General features: G+C 37.9%; 1 protein-coding gene across 9 annotated transcripts in view; it reads left to right on the top strand.

Annotated features, from left to right (window-relative positions):
• The window catches only part of CEP152 (centrosomal protein 152), a 99646-nt gene extending 94647 nt beyond the window's left edge, over positions 1–4999 (top strand). For 8 of the 9 annotated variants that reach the window (XM_061157098.1, XM_061157097.1, XM_061157091.1 and 5 more), the window contains one exon: positions 3653–4999. In XM_061157098.1, the coding sequence (XP_061013081.1) occupies positions 3653–4692 (1040 nt within the window). In that variant the 3' untranslated portion in view covers positions 4693–4999. Of the gene's footprint in view, positions 1–308; positions 441–3652 lie in introns of all 9 variants that reach the window. The other variant, XM_061157096.1, reaches the window with a different exon arrangement.
• The last annotated feature ends 11255 nt before the right edge of the window (positions 5000–16254 follow it).

Genomic DNA, 16254 nt, shown 5'->3' with positions numbered 1-16254 from the left:
GGCCCAAATGCCAAAACTACGAAGCCCATGCACTCTAGAGTCTATGCGTCACAACTGCTGAAGCTTGTGTGTCCTAAGCCTGTGCTTTGCAATAAGAGAAGCTACTTCAGTGAGAAGTCCTCACACCCCAACTAGAGTGTAACCCCTGCTCAGTGCAGCTACAGAAAGCTTGTGCATAGCACTGAAGACCCAGCATAGCCAAAAATAAATTTAAAAAGAAAAAGAATTAAGGCTAACTAATAGAGAATTATTACATGGACATCACCAGATGGTCAACACTGAAATCAGATTGATTATATTCTTTGCAGCCAAAGATGGAGAAGCTCTATACAGTGAGCAAAAACAAGACCGGGAGCTGACTGCGACTCAGATCATGAACTCCTTATTGCCAAATTCAGACTTAAATTGAAGAAAGTAGGGAAAACCAATAGACCATTCAGGTATGACCTAAATCAAATCCCTTATGACTATACAGTGGAAGTGACAAATAGATTTAAGGGACTAGATATGATAGACAGAGAGCCTGATGAACTATGGACGGAGGTTCGTGACATTGTACAGGAGACAGGGATCAAGACCATCCCCATGGAAAAGAAATGCAAAAAGGCAAAATGGTTGTCTGAGGAGGCCTTACAAATAGCTGTGAAAAGAAGAGAAGCCAAAAGCAAAGGAGAAAAGGAAAGATATTCCCATTTGAATTCAGAGTTCCAAAGAATAGCAAGGAGAGATAAGAAAGTCTTCCTTAGGGATCAGTGCAAAGAAATAGAGGAAAACAACAGAATGAGAAAGACTAGAGATCTCATCAAGAAGATTAGAGATACCAAGGGAACATTTCATGCAAAGATGGGTTTGATAAAGGACAGAAATGGTATGGACCTAACAGAAGCAGAAGATATTAAGAAGAGATGGCAAGAATACACAGAAGAACTGTACAAAAAAGATCTTCATGACCCAGATAATCATGATGGTGTGATCACTCACCTAGAGCCAGACATCCTGGAATGTGAATTCAAGTGGGCCTTAGGAAACATCACTGTGAACAAAGCTAGTGGATGTGATGGAATTCCAGTTGAGCTGTTTCAAATCCTAAAAGATGATACTGTGAAAGTGCTGCACTCAATATGCCAGCAAATTTGGAAAAGTCAGCAGTGGCCACAGGACTGGAAAAGGTCAGTTTTCATTCCAATCCCAAAGAAAGGCAATGCCAGAGAACGCTCAAACTACCACACAATTGCACACTCATCTCACACGCCAGTAAAGTAATGCTCAAAATTCTCCAAACCAGGCTAGAGCAATATGTTAACAATGAACTTCTAGATGTTCAAGCTGGTTTTAGAAAAGACAGAGGAACCAGAGATCAAATCGCCAACATCCACTGGATGATCGAACAAGCAAGAGAGTTCCAGAAAAACATCCATTTCTGCTTTATTGACTATGCCAAAGCCTTTGACTGTGTGGCTCACAATAAACTGGAAAATTCTGACCGAGATGGGAATACCAGACCACCTGACCTGCCTCTTGAGAAACCTATATGCAGATCAGGAAGCAACAGTTAGAACTGGACATGGACCAACAGACTGGTTCCAAATAGGAAAAGGAGTACGTCAAGGCTGTATATTGTCACCCTGCTTATTTAACTTATATGCAGAGTACATCATGAGAAACGCTGGACTGAAAGAAGCACAAGCTGGAATCAAGATGCTGCGAGAACTCTCAATAACCTCAGATATGCAGATGACACCACCCTTATGGCAGAAAGTGAAGAGGAACTAAAAAGCCTCTTGATGAAAGTGAAAGAGGAGAGTGAAAACGTTGGCTTAAAGCTCAACGTTCAGAAAACTAAGATCATGGAATCTGGTCCCATCATTTCATGGCAAATAGATGGGGAGACAGTGGAAACAGTGGCTGACTTTATTTTGGGGGGCTCCAAAATCACCGCAGATGGTGATTGCAGCCATGAAATTAAAAGACGCTTACTCCTTGGAAGGAAAGTTATGACCAACCTAGACAGCATATTAAAAAGCAGAGACGTTACTTTGCCAACAAAGGTCTGTCTAGTCAAGGCTATGGTTTTTCCAGTGGTCATGTATGGATGTGAGAGTTGGACCGTGAAGAAAGCTGAGTGCCAAAAATTTGATGCTTTTGAACTGTGGTGTTGGAGAAGACTCTTGAGAGTCCCTTGGACTGCAAGGAGATCCAACCAGTCCATCCTAAAGGAGAGCAGTCCTAAGTGTTCATTGGAAGGACTGATGCTGAAACTGAAACTCCAATACTTTGTCCACCTCGTGCGAAGAGTTGACTCATTGGAGAAGACCCTGATGCTGGGAGGTATTGGAGGCAGGAGGAGAAGGGGACAACAGAGGATGAGATGGCTGGATGGCATCACCGACTTGATGGACATGGGTTTGAGTAAACTCCGGGAGTTTGTGATGGACAGTGAGGCCTGGAGTGCTGTGATTCATGGGGTTGCAAAGAGTCAGACACAACTGAACGACTGAACTGAACTGAATAGAGAATTAGAATATATAACTTTCAAAGTAGTAAGGGTAAAACTTGGAAGAAAACGTTTTCAATCTAATACTCTATAAAGGAAAAATACATCTGGAAAGCATAGGTAAATTGATAATAATAGTAGATTGAAACAGCTGTCACACTAAACATGAATTGCTTAAACCCAGTAACAAAAGAGCATAATTTTCAAACAGTTTTAAAAATTCTAGACGTATGTTATTTCAGATAAGACCATCATCAGCAATTCAAAATCCAGGGCTAGAGAGTGATATACCAAGCAATGTAGATTGATATTAGATAAATTATAGAGTTAAATACAGTATTAGGTAAATGTGAGTTAGCATTAAACTGACCAAAGTGAAAGTTCATAATGATAAAAGGTACAGCTTCCCAAGAAGCTACAAATGAGAAGCTTTCCCAAAGTTCAGTTGAACTTCGGGAAAGCAAGAAGCAAAGATTGTTCAGGAATTCCTGAGTTGAATGTTGGTAAACATTCTTCAAATAGAAGCACAAAGATTATTTGTGTAAATAATGGAATGGTGATGTGAACCTTGGCTATAAAGGGGCAATGGCATATAACATGAAAAGTTTTCTGGATTTGGTCTAATGTTCCCAGCAGTTGCAAATCCTTTATATGGATTTTAGGGGCCATAGTACCCAACTCTGACATATGATGCCTCTGATTCTATGCATTGTGGAGTTCTGCCTCTGATCAGATTTAGTGCCTTAGCTAATTAAATCAGAAACTATTTTAGCTTTGAAAGAATGTGTTGTGTGTGTGTCTTGAATTGCAGTGGGGGGTCCTTCCACCAGATTTTCTTCATCAGAAACTTGATACTTGACATCAGAGCAAGTTGGAAATGTTGCAGTTGGCTGTTGAAATGCTGTACCACCTATTGCATAAAATAATAGATCAGCTGGATAATAATAATAGATTTCAATTGCAAAATTACTCAGCTTTATCATATATATATATATGAGATTTTAAAATGTTCAGTATTGATGTATTTTCTTTGAAAATGATAAAATATATATGCGTTGCTTGGAAATATATAAAAACATGTTTTTTCCCCCCTCCTCTTTCAGTGTTAATTTTCTGCTAATTCTGTTTTCCCCTAATTTTGTGTTCCCTTGTACATAGGAGTATTGCCTCTGACTTCAGAGAGGCTGACTGGAGTTGAAAAATTAAAAAGAAACGATGTGAATCAGAATATACCATGTCACATGGAAAGCAAATCAAACAGTCTGAAAACTATCCCCAGAAGTATGTGCGACCAGGTTCCTAAGAGGAGGGCTGCCTGTAACCTACGAAGGCAATTAGAGGATGAAGAGCCTGGGGACGGGAAGCCCAGGTGTTCCAGAGAGTCGCACCTGGACTTTCAGTTCAGGGATAACAGTCACAAACATGTAGACGTTTTGCCAAGGAGTATTTCTCCTGAGTTTGTGCCTTGCGAAGATGAAAGAAGCTTTGGTTTACACAAGAAGAAAGACCTCGTTGGTGATCCTGACTCTGAATCACTCCAGCACTCAAACGCACACCTATTCCTTGGAACCTTCGGAAATAAACCTTCATCTCGATATACCCCTGATCTTTCTGAGTCTGAATCCACACACATTACTTTTCGAAGTCCTAATGAAAGACTTGGTTTAAAAGTATATAAATGTAATCCACTAATGGAAAGTGAAAACGCTGCATCTGAGAAAAGTCCAAGTTTGGGTGTTAAGGAAATTCCCGTAAAGGATGGAGGAGACCTGAGTGACTCTTCAGGCTGGCGTTCCAACACTGCCAGTCTACCCTATAGCAGTCATGAGCTGTCATTTTTGCACGGTGGGCCGCAAGACACTCTGGATTCGCTTGTTGAATCTGTGAATTTCAAACAGTTTTCAGCAGCCAGCTGTCTTTCAGACTCAGAGAAAAACATGATTCGTCAGCCTACGAAATGTCAGAGTGGTCATGCTCCAGACCTGTCAGAAGAAATCACATATTCCCAGCCAGGGAAGAGCAGCATGACTCTTGGATACCCACCTCATCATAAAGCTGATACATTAAAGTCAGAATTCAAAGAACTGAGCAGTACAGTACCCCCTACCATGTGTCTGCTGCCTTCGAGAAAATTAATCGCTCCTCTGTCTAGCCAGCAAGATAGTGGCTTCGATAGCCCATTTGTCAATCTAGACTGATTGTTGTACAATATCTGAGAAGAATCATTACTATATTGACAAGAAAACTGAAGGGAAGACTTGAAACTGAAATATTTGTGGGCCCTACATATTTTGAGATGTTTTAGTAACATCTGACTATCATATAAGTAAAGTATTCTCATAAAATTACTTGAGATATTAATGTTGCCTTCATCTTCCAAAGACTTTGGTGGTGTGTGTGTAATCTGCTTTTGGTGTGGTGCTTGTATTTGGTTGCTAAACCATCTGTTTTTATACCTATAAATTAGCTCTCTGTGCAGTTTTAAATTATTTAAATAAACTTGCATATGGTCTATAGAATTGTTATGAATTGTTTTTTAATTCGCAATGTAGAAATGTTATGTTGGCATATTTGAAATTCATCCAGAAAAATATATCAATTTTGGTTTGTTATGTATGATCAGCCAGATTTAATTTTTGAAGCTAGCCATGTTTAATGAGTCTGTATATTTGCTCTGCACATAGTTTACCTGGAAATATCTGCTCAAAATTTTGATCCTGCTTTCAGTTACTGGAAATGAAGTATTACAAGCATTGCCACAAACTATGTACCTGTATCCTCACTTCATTATTTCAAAATTAGCTTGAATTTTTTTTTTTTAGTTGGCATTTGTGTTATTTTAGATCTCCTGTGACATGCAGAGACTTTGTCTCTCTTATGGTTTCACAGTCTTTCCTTTATCTGAAGCATTCCTTTTTAAAAATGGAAATAATCTTTGTCACACAGCCCCAAATTTTAAACTATTAGATTTTTATTTTCATTTATAGTGCAGAATTGGCTAACTTATTGATGCTGTGGTTGACGGTTACATTCTAAACCATGAAGAAATGAATGAATGCTTGAATATGGTTGCATTTTGTTTTTAATTCCTAGACATGGGTATTAAAGTATTAGATATTTGCATATTTCCTGAAAATGCCATAGCTTTCACTCATCTGTCACCCCAAATGTATTATGCACTGTATTTGTGGGTTTATCCTGTATATTTGGCTTCCCAGATGGCTCAGTGGTAAAGAGCTTGCCTGCCCAACGATCCCTGGTTCGGGAAGATTTCCTGGAAGAGGAAATGGCAGCCCACTCCAGTATTCTTACCTGGGAAATCCCGTGGACAGAGGAGCCTGGGGGGCTACAGTCCTTGAGGTTACAGAGACAGACATGACTGAGTGATGGATGCTAACAAACTGATTTTTCCTGCAGGCTAACTTTTATGATGGTTGGATGGGTGGCAAGGTGCATCATCGTCCTGCTGATAACCATCTCTAAAAGCAAGAACCTAGAAGTAAACCTCTTAGGAGTTGGAAAGTTCTGTCAACTGGTGACCAGATATAGATAAACCTAAATATTAGCACTGATTTCAGTGCTTGAGTTAACATGAGGTTGGAGAAAGGAACACGCCGCCATCTCTTCAAAATCTTATTTGTATTTCTGAAGATACAGTGCCTTTTCTCCAACAATTAGGGTGTCATTTCTCACTCGAGGAAAACTAAACCAGCTAAATTTATCTTCCACATGGATCTTGTTGGTTCTTAATTATTTTGAGTCCTGGATATTACCAAACTGAGAATCAAGCTCATTGTTTTCCTAATTTTTCATCTTTGTGTGTTTGTTTTAAATCCTATTTTAACCCTTAGCATCAAGGCTAAAAGTAGAAATCTTCTTGCTCCTTTTGTGGTATCCTTAATCTATTTTTGGTATCCATAATTTCAAGAGGATTAGGTTACTTTATTTCATACACCTTATGCATAACCACCAAGAAAGGTATACACTAGTTAGTGTATACATGAAGGGACCATACAGCTAAACTACCACAGTTTAAACCTGTCTGAAGGGTGATGTCAGAACAAAGAGAAGAGAGGAGCCCCATAAATGTTATTGTCACATAGATCTCACTTCATCACGGTTTTAATCTTTTTATATGTTTCTGCATTTCATTTGTTAACGTCACGTTAGGGACTTTCATATGCCTGCTCACAGGAGATACTAATCTCTAGTTTTCTTGTCATACCTGTCTTGCTTTGATGAAAACGTAATACTGGTCCTGTAGAATGAGTTGAGAAGTTCCCCTGCCTCTATTTTATGAAAGAATTTGTGTAGGATTGCTGTAATTTATTTGTTGTTGGATAGAATTTACTGGATAAAGCCATCTAGCTTGGGCTTTTTGTGTGTGTGTGGTAGGAAGGGACGGCAGGTTTTTAAGTAATGATTCTCTTTTTCTTATTATAGAGCTTTAGATTTTCTGTTTCTTCCTTAGTCTTGGGTGAAATAAGGGACATTAATTACCAACCCTTCAGAATTAGAATGATTATAAGAGAATATGACAAGCAACTTTATATGAACAAATTGGACAGCTTAGGCAAAATGAAACCTTTTCTAATATAGGTACTTAAACTTCTGAATTTCCCCTAAGCACTATATAAGGCATACTTATAAATTTTGACATGTTGTGTTTTTGTTTTCATTTAGTTCAAAATACTTTCTAGTTGCCCCTGTGATTTCTTTTTGGACCTATGTATTATTTAGAAATGTATCACTTACATTTGAGATTTATCTTTTGGGCCTAGCATATGACCTAGCCTGGAGAATGTTTCACATGCATCTGAAAAGAATACATATTCTCCTCTCATTTGATAGAGTGTTAAAAAATATGTTAGGTCAAATTGGTTGATAATATTGTTCAGATCTGCTATAACCTTGCTGATTTTTGGTCTGCTTGTTCTGTTAGTTATTAACACTGGGACATTTTCAACTATAATTATTAATTTGTCTATTTCTCCTTTTGATTCTCCGATACTTGCTTCTATCAGTGAGACAAGTATGCCAACAACAAACTCTCTCCCGTTTTTATTTTGTACTTTATTTCAAATTCATTTTAGAAGGATAGCATTTGATGGATTTAGGATTCTCTGTTGGCATTTCCCCACCCCTGCCCCAGGCCCTTTGATTATGTCATTCCACTGCCTTAATGGCCACCATATGTTTGCTGAAAAGTTAGCTGTGAATCTTGTTGTTCATGTATTCTGAACTGGCTTTAGGTACATATATCTTAATATGTTTGTTACATAAAAGGTGCTAACCTTTAATCATTATAAAATCTCTTTTTATCTAGTAATATTTCTTAGAGTTCATTTTTAAGATACTACTACAGTCATTCCAGCTCTCTTATGATTATTATTTGCATGCCACATCTTTTTTTGTCCTTTCTTTTTTAACCTATTTATGTCTTGATTTCAAATGGGTCTCTGAAAGACACCACATTGTTGGATCTTGCTTTTTTACACAGTCACTATTTGCTTTTGGATTGGAGATTTTTAGTCTGTTTAATAAAATTATGATTGGACTTACTACATTTGCCATTTTACTTTTGGCTGTCTCTATTATTCACTTGCTGTTTCTCTCCTGTGATATGTGTCTTTTTTTCCCACATCTTATGCCTTTTTTATTACTGAGTTGCTTGTTTCAGTTCAGTTCAGTTGCTCACTTATGTCCGACCCTTTGTGACCCCATGGACTGCCGCACGCCAGGCTTCCCAGCCTGTCTCCAATTCTCGGAGCTTGGTCAAACTCATGTTCATTGAGTCGGTGATGCCATCCAACCATCTTATTGTCTGTCATCCTCTTCTCCTCATACCCTCAGTCTTTCCCAGCATTGGGATCTTTTCTAGTGATTCAGTTCATTGCATCAGGTGGCCAAGATATTGGAGTTACAGCTTCAGCACCAGTCCTTCCAATAAATATTCAGGACTGATCTCCTTTAGGATGGACTGGTTGGATCTCCTTGCAGTCCAAGGGACTCTCCAGAGTCTTCTCCAACACCACAGTTCAAAAGCATCAGTTCTTTGGTACTCAGCTTTATAGTCCAACTCTCGCATCCTTATATGACTACTGGAAAAACCATAACTTTGACAAGATGGACCTTTGTCAGCAAGGTAATGTCTCTGCTTTTTAATATGCTATCTACTTTGTCATTGCTTTTCTTCCAAGGAGCAAGGGTCCTTTAATGTCATGGCTGCAGTCACCATCTGCAGTGATTTTGGAGCCCAAGAAAATAAAGTCTGTCACTGTTTCCATTGTTTCCTCATCTATTTGCATGAAGTGATGGGACTGGATGCCATGATCTTCGTTTTTTGAATGTTGAGTTTTAAGTGAGTTTTTTCACTCTCCTCTTTAACTTTCATCAAGAGGCTCTTCAGTTCCTCTTCACTTTCTGCTGTAAGGGTGGTGTCATCTGTATGTCTGAGGTTATTGATATTTCTCCCAGCAATCTTTTCTTTTTTTTTTTTTAACTTGGAAAAACTTTTTTTTTTCATTTATTAGTTGGAGGCTAATTACTTTACAATATTGTGGTGGCTTCTGTCATACATTGACATGAATCAGCCATGGATTTACATGTATTCCCCATCCCGATCCCCCCTCCCACCTCCCTCTCCACCCGATTCCTCTGGGTCTTCCCAGTGCACCAGGCTCGAGCACTTGTCTCATGCATCCCACCTGGGCTGGTGATCTGTTTCACAATAGATAATATACATGTTTCGATGCTGTTCTCTCGAAACATCCCACCCTCGCCTTCTCCCACAGAGTCCAAAATTCTGTTCTGTACATCTGTGTCTCTTTTTCTGTTTTGCATATAGGGTTATCATTACCATCTTTCTAAATTCCATATATATGCGTTAGTATACTGTATTGGTCTTTATCTTTCTGGCTTACTTCACTCTGTATGATGGGCTCCAGTTTCATCCATCTCATTAGAACTGATTCAAATGGATTCTTTTTAATGGCTGAGTAATATTCCTTAATGTATATGTACCACAGCTTTCTTATTCATTCGTGTGCCTATGGACATCTAGGTTGCTTCCATGTCCTGGCTATTATAAACAGTGCTGTGATGAACACTGGGGTACACGTGTCTCTTTCAGATCTGGTTTCCTCGGTGTGTATGCCCAGGAGTGGGATTGCTGGGTCATATGGCAGTTCTATTTCCAGTTTTTTAAGGAATCTCCACACTGTTCTTCATAGTGGTTGTACTAGTTTGCATTCCCACCAACAATGTAAGAGGGTTCCCTTTCCTCCACACCCTCTCCAGCATTTATTGCTTGTAGACTTTTGGATAGCAGCCATTCTGACTGGTGTGTAATGGTACCTCATTGAGGTTTTGATTTGCATTTCTCTGATGATCAGTGATGTCGAGCATCTTTTCATGTGTTTGTTAGCCATCTGTATGTCTTCTTTGGAGAAATGTCTGTTTAGATCTTTGGCCCATTTTTTGATTGGGTCATTTATTCTTCTGGAATTGAGCTGCAGGAGTTGCTTGTATATTTTTGAGATTAATTCTTTGTCAGTTGCTTCATTTTCTATTATTTTCTCCCATTCTGAAGGCTGTCTTTTCGCCTTGCTTTAGTTTCCTTTGTTGTGCAAAAGCTTTTAAGTTTCATTAGGTCCCATTTGTTTAGTTTTGCTTTTATTTCCAATATTCTGGGAGGTGGGTCATAGAGGATCTTGCTGTGATTTATGTCGGAGAGTGTTTTGCCTATGTTCTCCTCTAGGAGTTTTATAGTTTCTGGTCTTACATTTAGATCTTTAATCCATTTTGAGTTTATTTTTGTGTATGGTGTTAGAAAGTGTTCTAGTTTCATTCTTCTACAAGTGGTTGACCAGTTTCCCCAGCACCACTTGTTAAAGAGGTTGTCTTTTTCCATTGTATATCCTTGCCTCCTTTGTCAAAGATAAGGTGTCCGTAGGTATGTGGATTTATCTCTGGGCTTTCTATTCTGTTCCATTGATCTATATTTCTGTCTTTGTGCCAGTACCATACTGTCTTGACTGTGGCTTTGTGGTAGAGCCTGAAGTCAGGCAGGTTGATTCCTCCAGTTCCATTCTTCTTTCTCAAGATTGCTTTGGCTATCCGAGGCTTTTTGTATTTCCATACAAATTGTGAAATTATTTGTTCTAGTTCTGTGAAGAATACCGTTGGTAGCTTGATAGGGATTGCATTGAATCTATAGACTGCTTTGGGTAGTATAGCCATTTTCACAATATTGATTCTTCCAATCCATGAACATGGTATATTTCTCCATCTGTTTGTGTCCTCTTTGATTTCTTTCATCAGTGTTTTATAGTTTTCTTTGTATAGGTCTTTTGTTTCTTTAGGTAGATATACTCCTAAGCATTTTATTCTTTTTGTTGCAATGGTGAATGGGATTGTTTCCTTAATTTCTCTTTCTGTTTTCTCATTGTTAGTGTATGGGAATGCAAGGGATTTCTGTGTGTTAATTTTATATCCTGCAACTTTACTATATTCATTGATTAGCTCTGGTAATTTTCTGGTAGAGTCTTTAGGGTTTTCTATGTAGAGGATCATGTCATCTGCAAACAGTGAGAGTTTCACTTCTTCTTTTCCTATCTGGATTCCTTTTATTTCTTTGACTCAATTGTTTTTTATATTGAATGGTATTATGAGCTGTTTCTGTGTTTTGGGTATTATTTGTATCATTTGTTGTATCATTTGCAAATATTTTCTCCAATTCTATAGGATTTTTTGTTTTGGTTTGTTTTCTTTTACTGTGCAAAAGCTTCTAAGTTTTTTTTTTTATTAATTAATTTATTTTAATAGGAGGCTTATTATTTTACAGTATTGTAGTGGTTTTTGCCATACATTGACATGAATCAGCCATGGGTGTACATGTGTTCCCCATCCCGATCCCCCCTCCCACCTCCCTCCCCATCCCATCCCTCAGGGTCATCCCAGTGCACCAGCCCTGAGCACCCTGTCTCATGCATCAAACCTGGACTGGTGATCTATTCCACATATGATAATATACATGTTTCAATGCTATTCTCTCAAATCATCTCACTCTCGCCTTCTCCCTCAGAGTCCAAAAGTCTGTTCTTTACATCTGTGTCTCTTTTGCTGTCTCGCATATAGGGTCATCATTACCATCTTTCTAAATTCCATATGTATGTGTCAATATACTGTATTGGTGTTTTTCTTTCTGACTTACTTCACTCTGTATAATAGGCTCCAGTTTCATCCACCTCATTAGAACTGATTCAAATGCATTCTTTTTAATAGCCAAGTAATATTCCATTGTGTATATGTACCACAGCTTTCTTATCCATTCGTCTGCCTATGGACATCTAGATTGCTTCCATGTCCTAGCTATTGTAAACAGTGCTGCCATGAACATTGGGGTACATGAATCTCTTTCAATTCTGGTTTCCTCGGTGTGTATTCCCAACAGTGGGATTGCTGGGTCGTATGGCAGTTCTATTTCCAGTTTTTAAAGGAATCTTTACACTCTTCTCCGTAGTGGTTGTACTAGTTTGCATTCCCACCAACAATGTAAGAGGGTTCCCTTTTCTTTGCACCCTCTCCAGCATTTATTGCTTGTAGACTTTTTTATAGCAGTCATTCTGACTGGCATGAGATAGTACCTCATTGTGATTTTGATTAGCATTTCTCTGATAATGAGTGATGTTGAGCATCTTTTCATGTGTTTGTTAGCCATCTGTATGTCTTCTTTGGAGAAATGTCTGTTTAGTTCTTTGGCCCATTTTTCGATTGGGTCATTTATTTTTCTGGAATTGAGCTGCAGGAGTTGCTTGTATATTTTTGAGATTAATCCTTTGTCTGTTTCTTCATTTGCTATTATTTTCTCCCAATCTGAGGGCTGTCTTTTCACCTTACTTATAGTTTCCTTTGTAGTGCAAAAGCTTTTAAGTTTCATTAGGTCCCATTTGTTTAGTTTTGCTTTTATTTCCAATATTCTGGGAGGTGGGTCATAGAGGATCTTGCTGTGATTTATGTCGGAGAGTGTTTTGCCTATGTTCTCCTCTAGGAGTTTTATAGTTTCTGGTCTTACATTTAGATCTTTAATCCATTTTGAGTTTATTTTTGTGTATGGTGTTAGAAAGTGTTCTTGTTTCATTCTTTTACAAGTGGTTGACCAGTTTTCCCAACACCACTTGTTTAAGAGATTATCTTTTCTCCATTTATATTCTTGCCTCCTTTGTCATAGATAAGGTGTCCATAGGTGTGTGGGTTTATCTCTGGGCTTTCTATTTTGTTCCGTTGATCTATATTTCTGTCTTTGTGCCAGTACCATAGTGTCTTGATGACTGTAAAAGCTTCTAAGTTTGATTAGGTCTCATTTGTTTCTTTTTGTTTTTATTTCTTTTGCCTTGGAAAACTGATCTAACAAAATATTGCTATGATTTATGTCAAAGTGTTTTGCCTGTGTTCTCTTCTAGGAGTTTTGTGGTACCATAGCTTAATTTAGGTCTTTCAACCATTTTGAATTTATTTTTGTATTTGGTGTGAGGGAGCATTTTCATTTCAGTAATGGACATGTAGCAGTCCAAGTTTTCCCAACACCACTTGAAGAGACTGTCTTTTCTCCATTATTTATTTTTGCCTCTTTTGTCATACAGTAATTGACCTTAGTTACATGGGTTTATTTATGGGCTCTGTATTCTGTTCATTGATCTATATGTCTGTTCTTGTGCCAGTATGACACTCTTTTGATTACTTTAGCTTTGTAGCATATTCCAAAGTCTAGAAGGGCTATGCCTCCATCTTTGTTCTTTTTCTTCATATTTGCTTTGGCAGTTCTAGGACTTTTGTGTCTTCATTTGAATTTTAGGATTATTTGTTCTCATTCTGTGAAAAAATGTCCTTGGTATTTTGATAGGGATTCCATTAAATCTGTAGATTGCATTGAGTAATATGTCCATTTTAGCAATATTCTTCCAATTCAAGAACATGGGGTATCTTTCCATTTCTTTGAATTAGCTTCAGTTTCTTTAACGTTTTATAGTTTTCAGGATATAGGTCTTTCACCTCCTTGGTTAAGGTTATTCCTAGGTTGTTTTTTATGTGGTTTTACACAGTGTTTTTTCTTTCCTCTTTCTGATATAGTGTTATTAGTGTATAAAAATACAACAGATTTATGTGTATTAATCTTGTATCCTACAACCATGTTGAATTCATTTATCAGTTTTAATCTCCAACTTTGGGGTCCTCTATATAGAGTATCATGTTATCTGCATATAGTGACAGTTTTACCTCTCTCTTCCAATCTGGATACATTTTATCTCTTTTTCTTGTCTGATTTCTTTTGCTAGGACTTTCAATACTGTGTTAAACAGGAGTGGTGAAAGTGGGCATCCTGTATTGTTCCTGAATTTAGCAGGAAGCCTTTCAGTTTTTCACTGTAGAGTAGGACTTTTTGGGTAAATGAAGTTGAAGCTTAGAGAAGTTAAATAATTTGTTCAAGGTTAACACAGTTAACACATGGCACAGCCAGAAGTCACACCCAGTTCTCTGTCTTTTTTTTAAATAAACTTTTCACTTAAATTAGTTTTAGATTCACAAAAAGGTTGCAAAGATAGTACAGAGTCTGTATACCTCCCACCCAGATTCCTCTTTTTTTTTTTTTTTTTTTTTTTTAATTTTTAGTTATTTATCTGTTTGGCTGTGCTGAGTCTTTGTTGCTTTGCGGGGGCTTTCTCTGGTTGTGGTGAGCAGAGGCTACTCTTTGTTGTGGTGCGTGGGCTTCTCGTTGCGGTGTCTTCCCGTGTTGCAGAGCCCAGGCTCTAGGTGCATGGTCTTTAGTAGTTGCAGTTCACAGGCTCTAGAGTACAGGCTCAGTAATTGTGGCATACCGGCCAAGGCATGTGGAATCTTCCTGAAACAGGGATGGAACCCACGTCCCCCGCATTGGCAGGATTCTTATCCACTGCACCACCAGTGAAGTCCTCTCCAATTGTTAATAGCCTCCAGAATGATGTATTTGCCACAACTAAGGAACCAATTTCATCTAGCTTATTTCCCCCCTTTAATGTTTTACTCCAGAGTTCATGGTCTTAATCCCTATACTGTCTTTATTTGACTTGGTTTCTGGCTTCCCCGATGGTTCAGCAGGAAAAGAATCTGCCTGCAATGCAGGAGACACAGGAGATGCGGTGATCCCTTGGTTAGGATCCCCTCGAGGAGGAAATGGCAACCCACTCCAGTATTTTTGCCTGAAAAATCCCATGGACAGAGAGAGAAGCCTGGCAGGCTACAGTCCAAAGGGTCTCAAAAAGTCAGACATGACTAAATGACTACAAAGCACGCATGGGTGAATTAGAATTCATTTTAAAAAGGAGTTCTTTCCTCTCCTTCCGCTGTTCTGCCCATGCTCCCATGAAAGAAAATGAGTTCAGCAGGCTTCTCCACATGTAAAATTTGTTTAACTTGCTTTCTTGGTAGGACATGGGAAAAAAAATAGGTCTTTAATGGAGGTTTATGGATTAGGGCATTCTATGGAGGTTATGTTGCAATTCCGAATTTACCAACACAACTGGAAAACCCATAATACAATAGAACCATCTTTTGTAATATTAAAATCCAACCAGTAGTGATTCATCTAAAAATGAAAAGACATTTAGAAATTTCCTAGCAGTAAATATGCCATTCTAAAACTTCTTGATATCATTATAACATTTTTTCTTAAGGACCAGAACAGGAAATTAATTAGAAATCAAAATGGTAAGTGCCATTAAAGAGAAACTTCTTTATTTTTAAAAGTAACATAAATGGAATGGCCTTTTTCCATAAAGTTTGGGAATCATATGAAAATTTTGTGATCGAATTAAATCTTGTGCTCTTAAAAATGTTGTCTAATGAGTAAATTGAATAGAACTAACAAAATATGTGGTTTTAAAAATTGTTTTGTTTTGGTTCAGACACAGTCCCTGTCTGAAGGATTTTGTTTTCTCACAACAAATTTGACCTGGCAATTTTATTGATCATGTTGTATACATTATGAACTGGACCAAATTTTGCTTCCTGTTGTCTGACCTTATGAACCATAGAAATGCAGTTCATTTATAAGAACTTAGGGTGAACCCAGTTATTGCATTGTCACAGTGGCCCTATAGATACTAATGGTTTTATTGGCTGCCAATACATGTTTCTGGAAATTTTTTTAAAAATGTACAGTTTCACAGTTTTGCTCTACAGAAACTCCAAGACTGATTATTCATCAAAGTTACTTTGATTTTTGAATGCTCAAGTATTCCCATGAATGAATTCAAATTTCTGTTTTAATTGGCCAGAAGTTTTTCAGGATTCTTACCTGCTGGGTTTCTTAAGGCTTGGCTCATGTATAAACACAGAAAAATAGCATATGCCTTTGCGGTACCTATTAATATAATGGGCCAGCTGGCGAGGGCCACTTTCTAGATATCTTACCTACTGAAAGCAAATTATCATCTTCCAGTTGCCTCCTGAATAAATGTGGTAGGAAGTTCACTTTTAAAGGTCTTTTCCATGGAGCAAATCAAATTGTTAACATGTATTTGCCCAGTCTGAAGCAAAAGTGAGTACCAGTAGAAATTCCCAACTTGCTCAAAATCAAAACATGTAAGATTAACCAGAGGCTTCCTTAGGAGAAATGAAAAGTTCTATTTTTCTTGGAAGAAGTCTTCAGAGATTATAGATCCAAACACACATGGGTATGAGCAGCATAAGATTTTAAAAAGACCTCGAAAAATGAAAATGTC

This window comes from Dama dama, chromosome 12, assembly GCF_033118175.1.
Source record: "Dama dama isolate Ldn47 chromosome 12, ASM3311817v1, whole genome shotgun sequence".
NCBI lineage: Eukaryota > Metazoa > Chordata > Mammalia > Artiodactyla > Cervidae > Dama > Dama dama.
The sequence above is the reverse complement of the archived record's forward strand: the minus strand, read 5'-3'. Positions and strand labels throughout refer to the sequence as shown.